The 25,086-nt window shown below is 35.1% G+C and overlaps 1 protein-coding gene across 2 annotated transcripts; it reads left to right on the plus strand.

The window, feature by feature from the left end:
• Window positions 1–24,747, plus strand: LOC100256683 (uncharacterized). Of its 2 annotated transcripts, XM_010662123.3 has the most exons (14): window positions 1–558; window positions 6,209–6,283; window positions 6,377–6,484; window positions 14,616–14,648; window positions 14,753–14,842; window positions 17,511–17,636; window positions 18,407–18,550; window positions 18,696–19,115; window positions 19,299–19,433; window positions 21,019–21,240; window positions 21,437–21,709; window positions 22,235–22,363; window positions 23,642–23,941; window positions 24,337–24,747. In XM_010662123.3, exons 1-14 carry the CDS (start codon window positions 433–435, stop codon window positions 24,544–24,546), a joined length of 2,391 nt encoding a protein of 796 aa, XP_010660425.1. In that variant the 5' UTR covers window positions 1–432; the 3' UTR covers window positions 24,547–24,747. The 2 variants fall into 2 exon arrangements, with proteins under 2 accessions (XP_010660425.1, XP_059598529.1); XM_059742546.1 differs by lacking the exons at window positions 1–558; window positions 6,209–6,283 and adding an exon at window positions 13,592–13,715 and having other exon boundaries at window positions 6,397–6,484.
• The last annotated feature ends 339 nt before the right edge of the window (window positions 24,748–25,086 follow it).

Below are 25,086 nucleotides of genomic sequence, written 5' to 3' on the forward strand. Positions count from 1 at the left end.
TGTCTGTTTATTTCCCGGGAAACAGTTCTCCTGCAAAACAAACACACGTAGAAGACAGAAGTGAAGAAGAGAGGAACAGGCCTGGTCTCACCATGTACGGACAATCTGCCGCCCTAATTCCTCCTCTTGGTGTCAACGAGTCTGTCCTACTTGTCTCATCCCATGTCCTCTTCCTTCCCCCACCTTTCGGGATGCTGTCGTTTTCTATTCACTCTGCTTTCTCTTTCGTCTCGACTTCTTCATTTGGATCATTCTCAACTCAGTTCCTTCAACGACTCTGGAACACCTTCATTTTCTTGGTGTTTTGAAGCCAATAATAGTAGCATTTGTCAACTTGCTGAGAAACTTTAACTGTGTTGTGTTCTTTCTACAACGGCGGGAAAATTGGGGGCTAATCGACGTAAAGAGAGTTTAGAGCTTTTGACTCATTTGATGATGAACAAGTCTCCATTTTCCTTTACGATTCCCTTTTTGTTGTTTGTTTGGGCTATAGAAAAATGGGTCTTGCCACTTTCCAATTGGGTTCCACTACTTGCTGCGGTATGGGCAACTATTCAGGTGTGTTTCTTCGGAATAACATTTGTATAATTATTGTTTTAACGAATTGGGTGCAGTTTTTATCTCTTTACTTTTCGGTATTAGGTGATTCATTTTTTCTTCTTTGTGAAAAACGCATGTGGGTATTTCACATGCAATCTGGAGTCTGAAATTTTGGTTTCATTGGTGGTGCTATAGTAGTTCTGCTAAACGTTCTTTCAATGGTAATTGGAAAATTTAGATTTCTGTAATGTGGTTTATATTATTGAAAACAAATGGACTGCCTTTTTCATGGTGAGTATTTCAAATTTCTTTTGTCCTTCACTTTATACTTGAAAGTTATGCATGTTGAAAATTTTGTTCCCTTAAGCTACCTTCTCAAGCACTGAAAACACACCATTCATAGAGCTACCCAAACAAGAAATCCACGAAGTATATGACACTCTTATTCACAAAGATATTTGATCGGTCAACTAGAAAAAAAGGTGTGGAAAGATAGAAATATGCAGTTAGCTTCAATTCACTTGGCTCACAGTTCAAATTGGCTGAAGGGATCATGAAATTTTTATGATTAAACTGCACTATCATTCTTTCCTTTCTGAAATTCCAGCATCAATATTCATCAGCACCAATATGTATAAGAAATGTTATTGTGCTTATGGAAGTCAATATTTATCTGGTAAGCCAACTAAAATAGAAAAAGTAATACATAGAGTTACAAGGCCCAGAAAAGTGTTCACAAAGCTATTAGCTTAACAACGTGGATGATCATCATGATCATGCTCTTAGATATGTGCAAATAGTTATCCAAGATGTTAAGTCTTTAACAAGTTTTAAAGTCCTTGTTTGTACTTTTGTTGAGAAGAGATTCGAAAGTAGGCTAGCCTCTTGGAAAAGACAACGTCTGTCTAAAGATGGCATGGCTTACTCTCTTGAAGAGCACTTTGTCTAGCTTACATTGTTTGCGTCTATCTTTGTGGTTCCTAGGAAGGAGAGGAGAAAACTGAAAAGGTTTCAAAGGGATTTTTGTTTTTGGGTTTTATTTATTTAGTTTTGGTGGTGGGGGGTTGGGGGTTGGGGGTGGGGGGGGGGGTATGTTGACAATTTGTTTGGAAATTTTTTCTGGGGATTTAGGCATCAATGGCAAATCAGTTAGACTGCTTCATGCCCCGATTTGTTTTGGGTGATACAACCAATCTATTGTCCATTTTAGGAGATGCAGTCTGGTTCCACTACAAATGAGACTATAGACTCAGAAGTGAAAACTGGATGTGGACTGATGTAGGATAACCCTAGGATGGTTGCCTACAATCAAATAGGTGGGCTGGGATTTTTTTCTTTTAGGGTTTAAGGAGAGGAACAAAGGATAAAGTTTATTGTAGCAAAATAAAATAAAATAAAATGGAGAGAAAGAAGATAAGTAGAAGAAAAGTTAGAAACCTTAGAGTCTCATTAAAGCCTTCTAGGAATCTCACCTAGAAGAAAATTAAAAGTTTCACCATTGAAAATTGTATAGTATGCAAGAAAACATAATATTATTAATCATTAATCAATTACTTTGGTTTACATCAATTAGTCTTATTTATAAGCTTTTCTAAGAAATTCGAAGTTTATTAGGATTCTAGTAACCTATTATGATTGTAATTTTAATTATCCCATAACTTAATTAGCTATTCCTAATTTTACTCCAATTAATATTAACCCTAATTTAATTCCAACTAAAACTAATGCCCATCCTCATCAATTCCCCCTAACTTCAAAAAAACTTGACATTAAGTTTTAGTGATTTTCCACGATCAATTGAAATCTTGAGCAATGTCTTTCACCCTTTTTTTCTTTTTCAACTCTACACCATGGTAAGATAGGATCTCAAGATCATTGAAACTTCTTCAATTTCATGCAAGACAAGTAGAAATTTTGAAAGACTGTCCAATATTGTGAAACAAATTGATAGTTCTTAAGATAATTGTGTGTCATCAACAAGCTTGTGGTAAGTTATATGTCACACATAGGAGGAAGTTGATTAGGTAATTTTACAATCCACAAGTCAAAAAAGTTATAAAGGATATTACATACTTCTGCTAGATATTCCTTATCTTGCTCTTTAAATTCATCCATTTCCTAGGCCATTAGAGCAAAAATAATTTTAGTTTCCATGTTCTCCTCTTGAAATTGACACATGGTACATAGTAAGCACCTTTTTTAGTTGTGTCTCCTTTGACTTTTTAATTAGTAAGACTTCTTTCATTGGACGAAGGATCTTCTTACTCCCATTGTGTAAAAAAGTATATGTATTTTCATAACCGTCATGTTGAACCCTTCTATCAAAAAGCCAAAGTCTTCTAAGCAAAATATGACTTACTTTTATTGGTAAGATCTCACACCATACAAACTCTTCAAAGTCCTTACTAAAAAGGGATGTGACCAAGTAAGGAAAACTTGCTAGAATAGAGGTGTTGTTAACCCATGCTACTCGGAATGGATTTGGATGTTTCTATGTTTTAAGGTTTAGCTTCTCAAAAGCTCTTACGAAACTATGTTCAAGTTGATACCTCCAATGATCATGGTATATAACCTGCCTTAGCAAGAGAAACATGTATGGAAAATGCTAGTTTGTTATCAATCTTCTTCTTTTTTCACTTTAGGACAACTAACAAAGGTCGCACTACGAGACTATGGCCTTCCATCATACCATCATATTAATCACATTCTTCACTAAGTTCATCTTTATTGCGGGTCTCTTCTTCCTTTGGATAACTCTCTAATTCAAATTCTAGTTTTTCAACACAAAAGTGTAAACCTTTGCTTGGGCACATAACAATATAATGACTATGCCCACCACACTTAAAGCATAAAAGAGTTATGCCTACCTTTTTATCTCCAATACTCATTGAAGTTATACCCTTATTAGCATCTCTATTAGGCACATTCGAAGTTTGTTGATTGTTGCTCTTCACCATTCACATGGTTAGAAGTTTAGAAGTTTGTTGTGCTTAATGGTTTGCTTGTTGTCTAGTTGTAGAAAGTGTTTCCAATTTGTGAACTTAGAGGTTTAGAAGCCTGAAACTTGAGTGCTTCTTCTATTTTAAGGGCTAGTTGATAAACATCATCCATAGTATAAGTGTGTGCAGCTATCATCTCAAGCTGAATCTCCATTTGAAGTCCAACTTTATAATGGGCTGCAAGTTGGGCATCACTTTCCTGCACTTGATTCCGAATGCTCAACTCATGGACTTCTTCCATATATTCTTCAACTAACTTAATACCTTGTTTAAGGGAAAACAATTTTGAGTACATGAGTTGTTCATAGTCAATTCGGAGAAAGTGTTTCTTCATCTTCAACTTCATCTTGTCCCATGTGTCTATGGGTGATTATCCAATTTTATAAAGCTAATTCTCAATATTATGCCACCATAGACGTGCTGCTCCTTTCAACTTTGCATTTACAAAACGAGCTTTTCTACTTTAGAGCATAGCATACCAATCAAAGTGATCTTCTATCAATATAATTCAATCAAGAAAAGTTGTTAGGTTTAATTTTCCATAAAATTCAGCAACTTCAAGGCATACTTTTTTTGTCACATCATCATCTTACTCAAAGATTTTACCTCTTCTTTGATTTCCCATCATAAACTTGCGTTGTACGTCACATGGTCTATGAGGCGATTGTCTGAATTGATGGCTTGTAATCCCATCTTCAATTGAGTGTTTTTCTTGACTATTTTCTAATAACTCCATGATGTCATCAAGTTTGCTATTTAATTGGATTATAGCATCTTGATGGGATTGTTGTGTGGCAGAAATTTCATTTAAGCATGTTGTAATAGCATCTTGATTGTTAAAAGTACTTTTTGAATCATGCTTGCATGAGTTGCTTCACTCCTCAATTGCATATGCCTTCAATCCAAAAACTTTTGCTCTAATACCAAAAGTAATGTAGGACAACCCTAGGATGGTTGCCTACAATCAAATAGGTGAGCTAGGGTTTTTATCTTTTAGGATTTAAGGAGAGGAACATAGGATAAAGTTTATCTTAGCAAAATAAAATAAAATAGAGAAAAAGAAGATAAGAAGCAAAAGAGATAGAAACCTTGAGTCTCACTAAGGCCATCTAGGCGTCTCACCTAGAAGAAAATCAATGAAGTCTCACCATTGAAAATTGCAAAGTAAGCAAGAAAATGTAATATTATTAATCATCAATTAATTACTTTTGTTTATATCAATTAGCCTTATTTATAAGTTTTTCTAAGAAATCCAAGGTCTATTAAAATTCTAATAATATATTATGACTCTAATTCTAATTCTCTTATAACTTAATTTGTTACTCCTAATTTTACTCCAATAAATACTAATCCTAATTTAATTCCAACTAAAACTAATGCCCATCCTCATCATGGACCCTACCAAAGATAGAGGAGAAGCCTTGTTCTCTAAGGGACCTCAAGAAAGAAAAGGCATGGGAGCACTCTCTACTATCTTAGCTTGGCTAATTTCTTTCCTGTGGAAACCTATTCCTTTCATATGACAGTGAGATACTTTTCACGCAAGCATGGTGTCACTTGTATTAATGGGACAAACTAACTTTCTAATTTAAGTTTTAACTGAAACGAACTTGGTTGGTTTTGAGATTCTCAGTTTCATTCAAAAACAAATATTCTTATTTGGTGTTTTCTTATTTCTTTCTTTTTTTATTCTCAAGTTATATATTTGTAACTACAGTTCGGGAAACAACCTGCTACATGCAAATAGCTACAACCTATAAAAGTCAAGTTCTTGTTAGATATTTTTTAAGCAAGGCTTAACTTTTTCTTGCAGTTGAAGCATTTTTCAATTTATTACAAGCTTATATATCTCATAAAAACAATCCAAACAAACTATTTCACTGTCAATCATTTGTTTTGTTAGCATGCTAAAAAATTGTTGGCCTATTTTCCACTCCTCACAACTTAAATTTTTAGGTTAACTGGTTGTTTAACATGATGTCTAAGTTCTTGTTCTTAGGTTTTAGCATATTTGTTCAAATCCATCAAATCTTTAGGGGTCATGATACTCAAGTCCATTTCAGGATGTAAAGAGTTGTGAGTTATGCCATGTTTGTTTCAATATCAGTTGTGATAGTGTTGAGTTTGCTAAAACTAAACTTTTGTGGTCCAAAATATTGGTTTGGAAGTGAACCCAAGTTTGGCAAAAAAAAAAAGAAGAAAAAAGAAAAAAAAAAGGAAGAAGAAGTAAAGGGAGAAAGAAAAAAGAAACGGCTCTTGTTTTACTAGACAAGGTAGACATTTTAATCAATATGAGTGGGGTAAGAATAACAAGGGAAGGAAACAAATTGGAAAACCACTTGGTCTCATCTAAGTCCTTGAAAACAGTAATTAGTTCTATATTTTTAGTAAAGAAATATAATCATCTAATTTGATAATTAATGTAAAATGAAGTTCAAAAGATTGAAGAACAATAAATGATCCCTTCACATTAACTGGGGGCTGGGGGTGGTGTTAGGGGTGTGTGTGGGGTCCATTTATGCTTTCTTTAAAGGTATGGGGCTTATCTTCTTTCTTTCACAAGAAAATTTCATTTTTAACTTTTAACTCTTTAAAGTTTGGTAAGCAAGAGACTGAAATTAGAAAGTTGCACAGTATAAATATGAAATGTTAATTTCTCGTATCTACAGTATGGAAGGTATCAGCAGATGTCCCTTGTAGAAGATGTGAATAAGAAGTGGAAACAAGTAGTCTTGAGCACATCGGTACCATTTCTTTCTCCTAAAATACTAGGTCTTATGTGCATCCTATCAAATATTTAGTTGAGGTGCTTTCTCATCCTATCGCTTATATTACAGCCAATGACGCCATTAGAGCACTGTGAGTGGCTGAAAAAACTGTTGATTGAAGTTTGGCCCAATTACATGAACCCAAAATTTTCTAAAAGGTTTGCAGCTATTGTTGAGGTGAGAATGATGTGTATTTCATTAATTTTTTTATTTCCTTATATTATTGACCACTAAATATCAAAGACTTCAGCTTGTCATCTATTCTGATTGTGAAGAAGGTAATTTTAATATATTAAACACCCTCAGTCCTCATTGTTCATTAAGGTTTTTTCCTGTCTTGCTTAATTTTAATTCTCTCTCTTGCTTTGTACACCTCAGGTGCACGTGCTCACATATGGCCTTTTTCTCTATGAAATTGTTCCGATTAACAAATATTACATGCACATTATGCATTTAATTATCAAGCTGATTTCTTTTATGGCTACATCCATAAATTGAGCTTATTTCCTAACCATCTGCAGCAACTTGTTTATAGGAAGACCATCCAGCATAAAATCAATTGGAAAATCAATAGATTTTAAACTGGGAAGAAATTATTTCAAATCAAAACCATTGAGACACTTTTGAGTTATTGCTCTCATACTATTAAGATGGTGGAATGACAATAGGAAAGGAAAAATGAAAGAGGAAAAGCATGCATTCATGAAATGTTGGTGATGGCATCAGTTCAGGACAAGATCAGAGAAAGTCAACTAAGATAGTTTAACCATGTGCAATGAAAATGAATTAATATGATAGAATGGATGAGTGATTTGGTCAAACATTAGAAGAAAGGGAAAAAAAAAAAAGAAAAAAAAAAGCATGTGAGTTGAGGTAGTAAGAAAAGACATGGTTACTAAGGATTGATGGTGGATATACTTAAAGTTGAAAGGTGACAAGGGATTCATGTGGCCGAATCCAAGTGGTTGTAACTAAAACCTTTTCAAAACAAGTTTTAGATATAATAGGATAACTAAGGATTCATATAGCCAATGGGATTAAAGCTTTGTCAAGTTGATTTGAGTTGGAGAGTAGTTGTTTCCAAAGTCAAACCAAGGTAGAAGATAGCATTGATAATTGACTGGGGAACATGCATAACATGAAGTATAAATCCAGGTTGTGTCCTGATTATAACTGATAGAAGTGAACTAAGTTTTGATTACTTATACACCCAGAATTCATTGTAAGCATTGTTACATCAAGGACACGTGTTGGAAAATTCCTGGGAAACCAGCAAATTGGAAGTTATCACGTCCTCAAAATGATAGAGAAAGTCGAGGATACCATGTCACCTTTGAGGACAACCTAGCACCACCTAATTCTAGTCCCTTCAGCAAAGAGCGATTGGAACTATTACAATAAATGTTCAACCAATCCCAACAAGGGGCAAATTCCTCCAATTCTATCATTGTGTCTAGATCCTTAGCTCGAAAGGGTAATTTTCTTACTACCCTGAAAGTAAAAAGGGAAAATTTGAGTCTTTGGATTGTCGACTAAGGAGCTTTTGATCACATAACTGGAGATGCCACAATTTTTCAAAATTATACACCTTGTTTCAAGGATTATACGGTTCATATAGCTGATGGTTCTCTCTCAAAGGTGGTTGGTACAGGTTTTGTTGTCATCTCTAAGGATAGGGTTCTTAACTTTGTTCTTTTGGTTCCTAACTTGGATTGCAATCTGTTGTCCATTAGTAGACTCACTCAAGAAAAGAACTATGTTACTAAATTTTTCCCAAACCATTATGTTTTCTAGGATTTGAATTCGGGGAAGATGATTAGCAATGCTAAGGTATGTTTGGGACTATATATCTTCAAAGTGACTGATTATATTGAAAGATAACCTCAACAGACAGTTGGTGAAAAATAGTCTCTTTCTGTCTTTAGTTCTAATAAAAATAGTGATGTTATGTTGTGACACTATCATTTAGGACATCTTAGTTTCTTGTATCTTAAAAAACTTTTTCCATCATTATTTACTAGAAGTTCGGATGGTTTTCAGTGTGAAATTTGTCAATTATCCAAGCATGTTCACAAGCCCTATTCAATTCAACCATACACACCATCTCATTCTTTTCCATGATACATAGTGATGTTTGGGGGTCATCTAAGATAAAGAACATAACAAGGACTAGATGGTTTGTGTCCTTTGTGGATGATCATACTAAAATTTCTTGGATACTCATGATGAAAGAAAAATTAGAAGTGGGTCAAATTTTTAAAAAATTGTATAACATAATCTAGATCCAGTTCCATGCCAAAATAATAGTGTTGAAAACTGACAATGCAAGAGATTATTTCAATTCTATCTTAGGGAATTCTTATTAAAATAAGGTATAATTCATCAAAGTTCTTGCATTGATACTCCTCAACAAAATGGGATAGCTAAGAGAAATAATAAACACTTTAGAAGTTGCAAGGGCCCTTATGCTCTCCTCCCATGTCCCAAAGAATTTATGGGGAGAAGTTGTACTTAATGCAGCCTATCTCATCAGTAGAATGTCTTCCTATGTCTTGAGTTTCCAAACACTGTGCAAAGTCTTTCTCAAATCATACCCTAGGACTCAGCTCATTTCCTCCATTTCACCGAAGGTATTTGGTTGTTTGGCCTTTGTTCACATTCCCTAACAACATCAAAGTAAGTTTGATCCCAAGGCCATTAAATGTATTTTTGTGGGATACTCTCTAAACCAAAAAGGCTATAAGTGTTACTCTTCTGTCACAAAAAAGTTTTACACCTCTATGGATGTGACATTCTTTGAAAATCAGTCCTATTACTCCAAAACCCAATATTTAGGGGGAGAATAGAATTCAAGAATACCAGTTTTGGTAAACAGAAACCATGACCGAACCTCAAACACTTGAGTTTATTATTGTTCACAACTCTAATCCTTTCTTTCCTACTCCAAGTCTCTTGCTCCAAACTATTGATTCTATAGACATTGAGCCAAGTACTCCTTTTCACTCAAACCAATCCCAGTCTGTCAATGATAGTGAGTTCATTGTCTACTCATGGAAAAAGAAGAAGTCTAAAAATGATATAAAGCAGCAAACATATCCCGAGTTAATATGTGAAATTGAACCAAATTCAATCCCAAAAGAGACACACTCAAGTAACATTGATTCTAATCCTATCAAGTTAGAAAATGATGAGCTCAATTTGCCCATTGCTAAAAGGAAAGGAGTAAGATCTTGGGCAAATCATCCAATTTATAACTTCATCTCCTATAAGAGTTTGTCATTAGGTTATCAAGCTTTTGTTACTAGTCTTACAGATATTCAGATTGCTAACAGTATTGAAGAAACCATACAAATACCTGAATGAAAGACAACCATTCAGGAAGAGATCTGAGCTCTTGAAAAGAATGGGATATGGGAACTTACTGAACTTCCAAAAGGAAAGAATCTAGTTGGGAGTAAGTGGATCTTCATAGTCAAATACAAAGCAAATGGGAGTCTTGACAGGTATAAAACTTGACTAGTTGCTAAGAGATTTACATAGTCTTATGGAATTTACTACCAAGAAACCTTTACTCCAGTTGTCAAATTAAACATAATTCATGTTTTGTTGTTGTTAGCTGTTAACCAAGATTGGCCCCTTCATCAACTAGACATCAAGAATGCCTTCCTCAATGGTGACTTAGAAGAAGAAGCGTATATGAAAATTCCTTCAAGTCTTGAGACTGAGACAAATATTAACGAAGTCTGCAGACTAAAAAAATCCCTTTATGGTCTCAAACAATTTCCTCAATCTTGGTTTGATTGTTTCACCAAGGCCGTAAAAAGGTTTGGTTACTCTCCATGTCAATCTGACCACACTTTATTTGTAAAACACATTGCTGAGGGAGGAATTGCCATTATCATTGTTTATGTGGATGACATAAACCTAATTGGAGATCATGATGAAGAAATAGGACTATCAAGAGTTTTCTCGCCTATGAGTTCGAAATTAAAGACTTAGGGAATCTTAAATATTTTCTTGGGATGGAAATTGCTAGATCAAAAATGGGAATTGCACTCTCTCAATGTATGTCCTAGACTTGCTAAAGAAGATTGGGATGCTTGGTAGTGAAGTTGCAAACACACCTATGGACTACACTACTAAACTAGGAACAATCAGAGGAAGTGCTCCAGTGGATAAAGGGAGATATCAAAGACTCATGGGGAAACTCATCTATCTCTCTCACACCAAACTAAACATTGCTTTTTCAATCAGCGTGGTTAGCCAATTCATGAACAATCCAACTGAGGAACATATGAAAGTTATGTATGTATTCTAAGATATTTCAAAATGACTCTAGGAAAGGGATTCTATTTCACAAGAACATAGAAGAGAAACATTGAAATTTTTTCAGATGCAGACTGGGCTGACTCCATAATTGACTAAAGATCAATCTCATGATATTGCACCTATATATGGGGGAATCTGGTTACTTGGTGAAGCAAGAAACAATTTGTTGTAACTCGGAGCAGCGCAGAAGCAAAATTTAGAGCTATGACACATGAAATTTGTGAATGAATGTTGTTAAAGAGACTTCTAAACGAGCTAAAAATTCCAGTAGAAGATTCTATAAAGATGTTTCATGACAATCAAGTTGCCATAAGTATCGCTAAGAACCCAGTTCATCATGATCGGACAAAGTATATGGAAATAGATCGTCATTTTCTTAAGGAGAAGATAGAAGAAGGGATGATTACATTGGTTTACACTCTAACAACTCTCTAGACAGTAGACGTTCTTACTAAAACGCTTTCTAGAACCAACTTTAAAGACTTGAGATCCAAGCTAGGAATGATCAACATTTTCAACCTAGCTTAAGGGGGAGTGTGGAAAACCCGGAAGGAACAACTGTATATACAGCTGTACCGCATACAATTGTTTCCTATGCTAATTTTATTTCCTGATTTTGTGAGAGACTTTCTCCTAAAATCAAGGATTAGATTCCTTTTTTCTATAAATATTGATGCAAGAATCAATTTGAAATAAAGAGAAAAATAAAATAAGGTACTTTTTTTTTTCTCCTCAAATTTCTTCATGTTTTCATTGATTCAAGGTGCAGCAAAGCCAAATCCATGCAATCTAGATAAGGGCTTTTCCTGATGCTGAATCATCCTGTTCAGAATGTAGCAACATGATTGAGCAGTGGGGGTAAGAATGTTAAGATAAATCAGTTGCAAGATTATAAGGGGTAGAAGTAGAAATAAACATGGAAAAGATAATTATTATGTTGAACCAAATGAGTACTGCACTTGTGGAGTGCCATTTCTGGAATATCTGGACCAGAACATTGAACATCTAGAGCTATAATTGTGAGGGAAATCCTCTTGTGCAGATGCAAGGTTCTACCAGAACAATGGGAAGGCTGCAAAAGACATGGACATGCATTGTGGGAAAACATTTTAACTTTATGATCATTGTTGAGTTATCAACTTTTCCTAAAGCTTAAATTATTATGATTTAGGCCAACAAGGTATATTTTGTCTTAACAACCCCACCCTCTCTCCTGCCACCCCCAATTGATGGCTTGTGTGTCTGTGTGTGTTTTAATGAGTACTAAAACACATACACCTGGATAATTTTTTCTTATTTTTTTAAAAAATTTGAAGGTTTTTATTTTCATTTTTTTCCCTCTTTTTCTTCTTATGAAATTGAAGGAACGCAGAAGAGAATTTCCATGGCTTGAATAATGACTAGATACAAATCAATTGTGGAATGGAATAAATCATCAACCCAAATCATTATATAGTTGATTCAGTTTATACAAAAATCAGTAAAATCACACTTGAAAATGTAATCTCTCACAATTTCCCCAGTCTCCCCCCTTTGCAAGAGAAAGTTAGAAATGATTAGAGAAAATTTTATTGTTGCTTTCTTTTGCTTCTTTTTCTTTTTTTACTTTTAGAATCTGGGTTTGATCGAAAATATTCTCTCTTTCTGTCAACAATTATTAAATAACATCCCACCTCCCATTCTCTTAAACAACTTTGCTTAGACAATACCAAGTGATTAGTGAATTTGATAGGTGTATATATTGCCTTTTTTGTCAGGTAAAGTTATTATTTGTAGGAACAGGGTCTCTCAATTGGTCGGATCTATGTGACTAACATAAGAGGAAAATCAGTGTTAGGTTCCCTCTAATTGTACTCCATTCTTGGGATGTGCAACCCAGTTTAGTCTATTCCACTGGTCAACTTAGAGTTAAAACCCTAAGTTAGAACTGTGCATTTGTTCCCAGCTTACAAGCTCATGGTGACAACCCTACACTGTTCTTCCACACAAACAGCAGGGTGATCTGTTGACCAAATATGAAAAGTTTTAAGTAAAACTTGCAAAAATGTGATCTGCTTTTCTTCTCCACATTTGATGCATTTATTCTTTAATAGCCTTCCTTTTTTGAGCTAACAGATTGACTTATGAGAATTTTCTTCTTGACCGCTGATCCTATCAGGTTTAGTTACCTGATTGGACAGTGTTGTAAGATGAGGAATGGACTCACTAACTGAATCACTGAATGGGCAACCCAATGCCTTTATTGGTCTGGGTAATCTATTGAATTGGATAAAAGTCACACTCATGGTGACACTTGACCCTGGCTGGGGCTTATGCAGTCCAGTTAAACAGTGAATTTTGAAGCAAAGTGAGTGTGTTAAGCTTCCCTTTCATTTATTTAAAAATCACAAAATAGATGTAACTCAGGAAACATGGACTCATGACCTAAAGCATGGAAATTTTCCCTGCAACTACTCTGCATGCTTTTTCTTGAACTTCTTTCTATATTAATTCTTTTCCATAGACTTGAAAGTGACAGCCAATTTAATATTTTAACATAAGCATAAATATGTAAATAGAACTTATGCTATTGTTATAAAATAACTGAATACAGATTTTTACATCAATGTGTAGAAACGCAAGTTACTTTATAGATATGCATATCTAAGTCAATTCAAACAAACTAAAGCATGAACACTAATTGCTTTATACATATGCATGCATATCTAAGTATAAAGCATGTTTTTATATTATTTATTAATACTGCATTTCTTTTGATAAATTTATTTACTTGTGCAAAAAGTATTTATCATGTTTATGCGCAAACCTTTAGCTGGAAATTTCATGGTACCAAAATTTTGGAATTTTTTAGTACCTGAAACAAAATGTAACAATATCAATCTTTGTTGATTCTTTAGTAAATTTTTTTTTTTAATATAATTATTGATTCAAGTATAATTTATTATAATGTTACAGTTTGACTGTGTTACCTGCTGGTTGCACCAGTGTATGCTGACCTGGCCCTATAATATTGGATTGATCTCCAGTCTTTGAGTGATAAATATGCTGTTGGTTTCTGCTTTATGGTGCTTTCTCACAGGTAAAGAAATTGCAGCTGGATAAATATAGGGCAGTAAGAAAAGATTCGACAAAGAAACTTCCTGTAAACCGTACTAACCAAAAATGCTTGTACTTGTACTCTATCCTATTTAAGTTATAACTTGGGAAACCAGCATTTCCATTGAAGATGCCACATGCCAGCTCTTGTGGTTTCTTTGGACGATCAATAACTGATTACTTTCTCCCTTTCAGTTGATAACTGTGTTTGCCCATGGTCATATGGTGTAATGAGAACTGAGTAGCCATGCTTTTTCTTTTTCTATCCTTTTTAACATTCAATTCCTCCCTTTCAGCTGATAACTGTGTTTGCCCAAGGTCATATGGTGTAATGAGAACTGAGCAGCCATGCTTTTCTTTTTTTCTTTTCCTTTTTCTATCATTTTTTACATTCAATTCCATATGTTTACAGTTTTCTTTGCAACAAAATAATGGGTTGAAGGTAAACTTTCATGGATTCTTTTGAAAATTCACATTGTAAGGGCGTGAGATCTCTTGTCAAAACTCAAAGTTAGAACCCTGGTTGCTCCCATTTTTCAAGGAAACAACTTCCATCAGAAGAACAAATCATTGCTTTGGTTATACAGTTGAAAATTGTATAACTTTAGATATTTTAATGTGTAAAAAACCTCATTTCAAATTTGTGAGCAACCAAAGAAAATGATTTTTGAAGTTCACTCTCTTGCCTCTTGCCCTTGCTTAACAAGGATGTTGCCAAATGATTAACATATATCATTGATTTATTAGCAAAAAACAACTTGAATTTAAAGCATTATTACATATGCAATTTTTATTGGATTTAGATGTATTATTTAGGAGCATCTTTCTGTAGCACACTGTATAATTCTACCCTCTTTGCTTACACTAATCCTTGCATTTGCAGAAACGTGTTAAACATCGAAAATCACGGCTTATAGTGAGTATTTCTTTGTCTATTTTATGCAAATTGAAGATCCTTCAACATTGATTATGAGCAATATAATTCATATTCACCTGAGAAAAATGAATTGCTTGTTGTAGGAAAGAGTTGAACTAAAAGAGTTCTCACTAGGTTCATGCCCACCAAATCTGGGACTGAATGGGACTCATTGGTCAACTTCAGGTGATCAGGTTTGTTTCTGGTTAATCTATGTCCAAGTGTGATATAGTGAGAGCCATTGTTGTTCTTGTAGATTATTTTGAAAAATTCTGGTTGGTACAGTGATGTGTAAAGGTTGATGCTTATTTAGCATGCATTTTATTCTTTGAGTATGTAGAAAATTGTCTAGGTACAAAACTATAATGGCATGTGTTCTCTTTGTTGGAGCTTGATATATATTCTCAACCCAAAACCTAAAAACTAAGGGTTTTAGGAAAATTGGTTGTCCAACATTGTATTAGAACCTTATTTAGCAGGACATGAGTTTGAACCTCACTGTATTGTTTATTTTCCCCCAATTTATTAAATCCACGTCTGAGCCCAAAGGAGGCTGTTGGACTTGTCTGTCTTTCCACATGGGGCATGAGATCACACCATACCCACACATGGTGTTAGAACACGATATAATAGCTTATAGTTATGAACTAAATATTTTGGTCCAAGGTGCTAGATTGTTTTTGCTTTATTCTTATAAACCATCCATATATGTAGCATGCTAGTGATATAAATCACATTGGTTGTATATGGAAACATTTGAGCATTTATAAGATCAGCGATACAGTGTTTTGATTCCAATAGTGTGAATTAGTTCATGGATAAAGAGAGTAGAATTGGTTAAGTGGAATAGAATGTTGTCTGATCAACCTATACATATCACATCAAAGGGGAATGTTACAAGACAATAGCAACAGCTGCACTTTATACTATAACATGCTGGGTAATGGAGGAATGACAAATAGATCAAATGGCAAGCTGAAATGCGAATGTTGAGATGGATGAATGCAAGAGAAGGAGAACATAATTATAATTAAATGCATTCTTAAGAAGTTAGGGCCTTACAGAAAACTTCATACTGTTGTTTTTAAAAGCTTGAGCAAGTTAAGGAGGGTACGTTTCTTCCCTGCAATGATCAACTGTCCTGGACTCCCTTAAGTTTATCCGTTAAATATCAAGTTGAAACTACCAAGAGGAACAAGAAACCAAAGACATAATTTCTTCTTTTCTTTGATCACAAGCTAGAAGCTTTCCAGTCCATATGGATGCAACTAAGCAGAATTCATAGGAATTCCTTTGTGACAAGCACTGAAAAAGAGCTTCTCAAGCAGACTTCTATTACATAACTCTTCATGGATTGGTTCTAATGCATTATTAAGTTCCACTCTAACTATAACACCAAATCATAGAATCTCTACTAATATCCTTAGGGGCTGTCCAAAGAAAAAGAATACTCTAATTGAGGACAATCCTAGAAGAAGTTGAAAGGATGGCAATTGGTCTGGGTGATACAAACCCTAGATTGTAATTTTGTTCAATGAAGAAAAGGAAGAGGAGAAACAGTAAATGTGATAGAACTTAACTAATAAAAGCAAATTTTCAAAAGTACCTCCTTGGCATAAGATTATAATTGTACCCTTCTTGTCAATGATGGGTTGGTCATGTCTATTGAAGAACAATGACCACCAGTAAGGGGTTATAGGATTCGAGTTGAAGGCACTAGAAAGGCCAAAGCATTTAAAGGGAAAAAAGGAAAGCAGACTGAGGCCATGAGACAAGACAGGTCGGCCTATGATTGGAGAGATGATAACCTACAGTGGAGTAGAATGGAAAAGAATATATGTACCCTGCCAACCTCTTACCATTGGAATAAAGATTTGTTTAGTTTGAGTTATAATTGGGGAAGAAACTGAGGTGTTGAACTGTAGTTGGTAATGAAATATTTAATTCATGGAAAGGAACATAGTTTTGATATAGAGACATTATTCTATGTCCAAGTGGTTGGTATAATTCCTTGTAAATGATGTTTTGTGATGTTGATGGAACAGCATATATCATTCATTTTAATTCAAAGTGAGAGCATCCTACAATTATTCTAATTCAAACAAAAAGTGAATTCTCAGGTACCAAGATTATGGATTCTTTGCAGAGCAAGCAGTATGAAGGAGAATTTTTTGAATGAAACTGTGACTATTATAGTATAGTTGGAAATCAAAGTGCATTTACTTTGTTTTTCATTCAAAATCTTCAGAGTGGATAACAAAGAAACATAATAAATTAGTTTGAGGAGACATCCAATTGAAAATTCTAAAAGAAGATGCAATAAACAAAGTGTTTACTCTTTCTTGTTTGTTACTAACAAAAAGAAATTTGGGTTAATATGAGGTGAATTTGTGTCATGTTATGAGATTGCACATTTTATTTATATGAAATTGTGGATATTGGTCCTGAAACCTGGAGTCCTGATGAGACTAAAAATGCTTTGATTCTTCGTACAATGCATTTCCTGCACAGCTGTAGTGACAGGATCCAAGTGACCTTGACCATCATACCATGTTGTGGAAAGATGCCTGTTCTTCACATTTGTTCCTCAACCGTAAGAAAATTGATCTTCTTGTGAAATGAGTCACTGTCTGGGAGGATTCTCTATCAGATTAACCATCTAGACTGGCCTCAACAGCTCCTTCACTGGCAAAATCTTTTCAGAAAAGGACACTGAACCAATTCAGAAAGCCTTGTCCAATGACTTTTGACTATTGAAGCTATTTCTGTTGTTGTGAATTTATTATATGCTGTGACAATTTTTCTTCGTTGTGTTTTTACAATTTTAACATTATCAGTAAGCACCTCTTGCTTGTTTTACAGAAAATCATGCATATCAGTTTTGACTGGAACACAAATGAAGTGAGTATCTTGTTGCTTGCTAAGTTGGCAAAACCACTTGTTGGGACCGCACGGATTGTCATAAACAGCCTCCACATCAAGGGAGATGTATGCTAATACCTTTTCTCATTAATGCTTATTCCTTTTTATATTAAATTTTTTTATGTAAATTAAAGGCAATCATCATTCTGGTATGCCTGCTCTTGTGTGGAAGTTTTTCTTGTATAATTTTTAAAATCTTTTAGTTCTGAAAAGTTTATCCTCACCCTTTGGCTACTATTCTTCCATCATTTGTAGTGACTTCAATTCTATATATTTCATGAGATCTTTGGTCTTTTTTTGCCACTGCCATTTCTTTGATTTGTCTGGGATTCTTCCAGTTCTGACCAAGTGGAGGACTGATTCCAGATATGAAATCCAGCTCTCTTCACCCTCCTAGTGAATTAAAAGCTTTAGCACAGCTACCACTATCTTTATTTAAAACAAAAGAAACTACAAGATACAAGAATTCCCTCTAGCCATAATCCTTGTAGTTTTCCTAAATACATAAAAAGAAAATTTTCCATCCTTGTAGTTTTCCTAAATAGCTCTCTTTCAGTTCACTTAAGTTATATACACACCAGAGTCTTTCCATTTTCATTACTGTTAATGTAATAAGGATACTGAAAAGTACTCGATACTCATTGTGATAGTAAGTACTGTAAATTTAAAGTTTTATGATCCAATTTCAGAAGTTTCCTGTTTCAGATTTTAGCCATTTGTTAAGTTCAGAATTATGCTGTTTGTTATGCATGCTTTACCATATCATATTTTTCTAGCAATGCTTATGTGCTATCTTTGCAAGTTTAATTGATGTTTCCTGATACTGTCCTACACAGCTTGTATTGATGCCAGTTCTGAATGGAAAAGTGATTTTTTATGCATTTGAAACAACTCCTGAGGTGAGGATTGGAGTTGCATTTGGAAGAGGTGGAAAACAGACTCTATCTGCAACAGAACTGCCTGGCGTTTCATCCTGGCTGGTTCAACTCTCTGCTAATTTCTCGAGTTTGTGAAATATGACATTTTCTTCCGCTTGAAATGCCCTGTTTACTTGCAATACAGCTTAATTTCTTCCACCAAACATTCAATTTTGTATTTCCATGATGTATTTTCTTGCTTAATCAGGTTAAGCTTTTCACTGATACATTAGATAAGACAATGGTTGAGCCACGCCGCCAATGTTACTCTCTGCCATCAGTTAATTTGAGGAAAAAAGCTGTTGGAGGGATACTTTTTGTCACAGTCACTTCAGCAAGTATATTGACTGGGAGTAACATGAAAGGAAGCTCTTCTGGGAGACAAGGAAGCTCTCTCATGGATGCTACTTTGGAAGAGAATAATGAGAACAAAGTTCTGCAAACATTTATAGAAGTTGAACTTGGAGAGTTAACCAGGAGAACGTATGCAAGTCCAGGTTCAAGCCCTAGGTGGGACACAACATTTAATATGGTTTTGCATGGAGATACAGGGAATCTTAAATTTCATCTTTACAAAAGCTCTCCTATTTGTGTGAAGTATGACTTCCTCACAAGTTCGGAAATTAAGGTACCCAAAGGAAATGTTCAAGTGCTTTTCTGGAGGCCACTAATTTTAGCTTGACTTATTATGTCTATGTTATCGCTTGTTAATTTTAAACTGAGGGTGGCTTCCATGAAAATGTCATCATGTCTAATTGTGGTATTCTATCTGTCCATATTGACCAAATGAAAATTTTCTGTAATGTGCTAGCTGAAATATGTTGATGATGACTCCACGATATTTTGGGCGGTAGGACATGGATCCAGTGTACTTGTTAAGCATGCCGAGAGGATTGGTGAAGAAGTGGAGATGGTTGTTCCATTTGAAGGTTTCAACTTTGGAGAGGTAGGGTTTTCCAAATCCCTCTGTAATGATCTATTTTGTTGTGTGGTTTGAGAGTTCTCCATGAACTTGAATGGTGGAAGAGCAGTCATGTTCCCAAATCGGTATAGGTAAGAAATTATATATATATTTCTGCATAATTTACAATGTAGTATTGTATGATTCCACTGCTTTGTTCCCTTGGGTCATGGATAGTATCAAGAAGGTACATCATGGTACAGGATTGCCATAAGTTTAAACAGAAAATATACTGAAATATTTTATCTATTGAATCAGGTGATATGATCATGCATCATAATTATGTCTTAAAATCTCATTTAATATTGGGGCAATTTAAAAATCTCTGCACTTTAAAATTTTGATATTTGATTTCCTGTAAAAAAAGATGTACTGATTTCTGCTATTACACTAAAAATTAGAACAATTTTCAGCCATGTAAAACATTATTTATGATAATTATACTCTCCAACTTCACCCAGCATAGCTATGTCAATACAGAATGAGTGTAGGTGTGGGATCCTTGTTAGGTACTCCTATTTTGGTTTGAATATTTATTTTATTTTATTTTTTATTTTCAACTTTCTTGGAAAATAATTAGTGAAAAAGGAGAGTTTGTTGAGAAGTGAACTTTTGAAAAATAAATAGGGATAAGAAAGAAGAATAGGGATAAAAATGAAAAGATGGGGAATTCTTATTAAAGACATGGACTCTTTTGATCTTGGCTCTTTTCTGAGCAACTCTTACTGGCTCTTAGTTTAAGACTAAAGCCCACATCTCCTCTATACTTTAAATTAATTTTTACTATATCCAAATGTGCATGCCCGTTATTGAGATTCTTTTCAGCTGAGTCCTCATATCCTGAACCTCGTAGGTTTGAAGGATCAAACACCTAGATACATACTCCTACCCAACACCTGCACCCAGAACTTCACCGCTATTATTTTTTTTTTTTATAAGCGAGAGCAGAATATATATTAAAGAAGGCCGAAAGGCCGCACCGCATACAAGAAGTATACAAAGCAGCCACAAGACCAAAAAAACAAAAACAGGACCACCTCACCAGCCCTTAGGGGACCGCTACCCACTCCAAGAAGCCTAAAAGTGAAGAGGACTCCTCTCCCCTATACAACTTAGCCCAACTCCACAGACTACATACAAAAGAATTCTTAAGAGTCTGAATAGCCAAAAAACCCCTTCTAAAAGCTAACCTATTTCTTTCCTTCCACACCGTCCAAAAAATACATAACGCACCGCTATTATCAAATGCTTAAAGAAGAAAATTGAAATTTAAGATTTCATTTCAACCTATATCTGAAATAAAATTGATGCCAAAATGTTAATTTTTGGAGAAGACATCAAGAGATTGCCATCCAGAGTAAACCAGTTCTACAATTTAACATATATTAAGAAAGCCAATTCTTGTTTTCCTTTCTCATGTGTGTCTTGGAAAAGAGAAAACACACAGACATCAACTTATTGTACATTACCACCTCCTATAGTTGTTGATGCAACCATTTTAGTATATGCTATGTTCTTTTAATACATACTATATTTTCCGGATCTACTCACAGGTCTCTCTTTCACACAGTTAAGAGTGAAGCTGGTCTTGAAAGAATGGCAGTTTTCTGATGGTTCATGTAAATCAAACAACTCCATGTGCATTGCATCTAGACAATCTCTAATTGGTTCACCAAACTTCCAGTCAAGAACGGGTAGGAAAGTTACCATAACTGTTATGGAAGGAAAGGATCTAAGTGAGAAGGATAAATTTGGAAAGTGTGATTCATATGTGAAACTGCAATATGGAAGGGTTAGTAATTTTCCTTTTTCATTTCTTTTATTGCTCAATTTTTTCTTTTCAGGGAAACTTTATTCATCAAGTAAATACATGAATAAGATTCTCAACTGTTCAGTTGATTATAGAGCAGTTGGATGTATTCATCTACTTGTTGGATCAATGTGTGTTGGAGGTCTTGGTGAGTTAATAATACTGAAACCACTTTCAGGTCCTTTATAGAACAAGTATGATCCCTCATGTATTGAATCCTGTCTGGGGTCAGAAGTTTGAATTCGATGAGCTAGAAGGTGGTGAATATCTCAAGTTAAGATGTTATTGTGAATACAACTTTGGTGATGACAACATTGGAAGTGCACGGGTGAACTTGGAAGGACTGATAGAAGGCTCAACAAGGGATGTTTGGATCCCTCTTGAAGAAGTGGAATCAGGAGAATTAAGGCTTCAAATAGCTGTCAGAAATGATGACTCCCAAGTATCAATGGTAGCTTTTATTCTTTGAATGTAATTTATGCAGTAGCTTGCGCCCAGGAGGAGCATTAGCGCACGTGATCCCTTGAGCTGATATGCAATACGAAAATAAGTTTTCCATTAGGCAAACACAACAACTTTGCAATTTTTTGCCTCCCCCCAAATAAATATCTCGTCTTTGACCCCTTTAGCCTGCATTCCTGGCTCCGCCACTGCCCTTCATGCCTTTCGTGCATGTTGGTTATCACATGTGAATATTGGCATTTTTCTGATCTATCACCTCACCATCTTCTAACAAAAATATTAAAATGAAACACCAAATATGTATAGATGAACAGCTGTCCTCCAATCAATTCGATATTTGGCACGAGTGAAAAGCATGGAACATAAACACTAAGTGTACCCAGTGTTGGATCAAATTGCACCAGGCTTAAACCAGTGTTACCTTTACTTCACCCATAACATCTTTTCAGGCTCTTGTTTTAGATTTCCTTGTCATGTTAATACTAATGGATACACATTTCTGCTGGGTGCATAGGTGGGAACAGAAAATGGTTCGATCAAGCTAGTTATCATTGAAGGAAAAGACCTTATTGCAGCTGATATCAGAGGAACAAGCAATCCGTATGTGAAGGTACTTTATGGGAAATTGAAGAAAAAAACAAAGGTGAGCAACTTGTCATTTTGGCTGTTGGGCTATTTCAGATTTGTAATTGTCAATATGTTCCTGTGTCTGCCAGCCATGGCATAGCGTGCATAGGTATGCCCTTGTTTCACCCAAAAAAAAAAACAAAAATAAACCTGGCGATTTACCAAAATGCTCCTTACATTTTTTTCTGAAATAATGGAAACATCCTCTTCTATGATTTGCTACCCTATGAGTGAGATCAGTTTGGTGGTTGAGTGATTGTAGAGACATGTACTGATTTTGTAAAATAAAACTTTTGAGGGAAACCAGAGGAATCGTTTCACTTATTTAGTCAATCAGAGAAAAACCTCAGAAATATCAGCTACGGCTATCTTCCAGACTTAGGTTGAAATCTACAGATGAGATAACACTGGCTTCACTTGCCAACACTATGCACTAGGATTTTGAGTGTGTTAGTGTATCAGTGTTTTGCCTCTCTTTTTTAATATTTTTTTTATTTTTCTTTTTTGAAACCAAGGAAAAATGTATTAGAAAGGAAAAAAGCCTATCATAAGCAAGCCGTGTATCATCACCTATTACAATGTGTGTAAGCTTAGAGGGGAACTCAATAGTAACAAGAGTGCTTTAGACAAGTAAGCCACAGCCAAATCACTCTCCCCTTAAACAAAAGCAAAAGAAACCTCTAGAAACAGCTGCACGAGAGGAAATCCCATTTGGGTGCTCTAATCTCCTCCTTGGCCAATTCAAAGTCTCATTTAAATGGGGCTCATAGCAATCTGAATCTGAGGATGCTGTTACTTGAATGAGGGTTTCAAACTTTGTGCCTGTTAACTTGACAAGTATAGGTGGAGATAATATATATGTATATTTATATAGAATAACTGGATGCTCATCCATGTCAGTCTTTCTTATCACCTCCCCTGTACGGTTTGTCCATGTCTTCCCTGGTTGTTATTGATGAACTGATAGAGAATTAAGACAGAAGTTGAAAATGTTTTTCTCTGATAAAATGAATCCTGAAGCTAAACTGGAGACTAGAATCATTATTTGATTTGTGGAATTAGAACTTAAACCATGTATCACTTTCTTTCTGTGCCTACTTTGCAGTTAGTGTACAAAATACTGAATCCTTATTGGAACCAGGCTTTTGAATTTCCTGACAATTCTACAGAAGTTTATAATGTTTTTCTCTGATAAAATGAATCCTGAAGCTAAACTGGAGACTAGAATCATTATTTCATTTGTGGAATTAGAACTTAAATCATGCATCACTTTCTTTCTGTGCCTACTTTGCAGGTTATATACAAAACACTGAATCCTTATTGGAACCAGGCTTTTGAATTTCCTGACAATTCTAGTCCTTTGGTGTTGCATGTGAAAGATCACAATGCTCTTTTGCCCACATTGAGTATAGGAAATTGTGTTGTAGAATACCAAGGATTGATGCCAAACCAGACTGCTGATAAGTGGATACCCCTTCAAGGAGTAAAAAGAGGAGAAATTCATATTCAAATAACAAGAGTTCCAGAACTACAGAAGAAATCAAGTCTGGATCCCAAGAATTCATCAAGTAAAGGAAACCAGATTTATAGTCAGGTGAGAGTTTTCCTTGGATCACACTAACAAACTGATCTTTTGAATGATGTCCTTAAAAATAAACTTGGTGTTTGTTGAGTGCCCATACACATTTCTCACAATCTATATCCATAACTTTCATGTTTTGCTGCCATTCACTATTGCCTCAACCAATTTGTAACCTTTGTATGATTGTTGATACTGATAATTTATTCCTTGTTTGAGTGCCCTGTAAATAGGAATGCATGGTTACTCTAAATGCAAGTTTGGCATTTAGTTGTGGAGGGGAACCTTCAGTTTTATTCCACATCTAGTTTTTGTGTTTTGTTAAGGCTAAGACTGCTATATATTACCATCATGGACCTAAGCATTGTACCATATATCTGACAAATTTTCTTGAAACTGAGGATAATCAGATTAGACAAACAATGGCCAAAGTCCGCGCCTCAATCAGCGATGGTGATGTTGAAGGGGTCTCCCTCGCTCTGAGTGAGATAAAAAGCCTTGAAGAGGTTCAGGATGAGTATATCTTACAGCTTGAGATAGAGAACATGCTATTGCAGAACAAAACAGGTGAACTCAGTCAAGAAATGTTTGCATCTTCACAAGCACCAAGCAACAATTGAGACCCAATTTCCAATTTCCAATTTCCATATCTTTTTTCTTTCACATGTATCCTATAACATATATTTTTCAAATGCAGCTGCGTCCATGGTGATCACTATTAAGACATAATATGCTTCCAATACTTGAATCTCAACAACTGGTTGATTCTATAGTTACCCTGATCAGGAATAAAAGATACTCAGAGAATGGTAGAATATGCAGCCAACCAGGCCCCCCTTATTGAGAATTTTGAGATCATCTTCATAACATCATTGCATAAACCTCCAAGTTAATTTCAGGATTCACTGTTTCTGCATTTGGTCATTTTTTGACTCGGTATTATAAAGCTTAAAATTAAGCGCTCTACTGGAACATACAGCCACTTTTCCCTCTCTTTTTCATAAGATTTGTACCTTCCCACAAGGCTTGGTAAGATGGCTTAACCATGGGTCAGGGGCCTAGATTTTAACCATCTTTAAGACAGACCGTCACAGGAAAAGTGATGGTGGTTGAACCCTAAGCTTTGCCCATTGGCAGGGCTTCCCTCCCTCACATAAAAG

The sequence above is a fragment of the Vitis vinifera genome, chromosome 14, assembly GCF_030704535.1.
Source record: "Vitis vinifera cultivar Pinot Noir 40024 chromosome 14, ASM3070453v1".
NCBI classification, from domain to species: Eukaryota; Viridiplantae; Streptophyta; class Magnoliopsida; order Vitales; family Vitaceae; genus Vitis; species Vitis vinifera.

Excerpts from the sequence above, each read along its gene's own strand:
- LOC100256683 (XM_010662123.3), top strand. The coding sequence starts at position 433 with ATGATGAACAAGTCTCCATTTTCCTTTACGATTCCCTTTTTGTTGTTT. Across the intron at positions 19,116-19,298 it reads TCACAAGTTCGGAAATTAAG|CTGAAATATGTTGATGATGA; the intron begins GTACCCAAAGGA and ends GTAATGTGCTAG. Across the intron at positions 21,710-22,234 it reads ATGACTCCCAAGTATCAATG|GTGGGAACAGAAAATGGTTC; the intron begins GTAGCTTTTATT and ends CTGGGTGCATAG.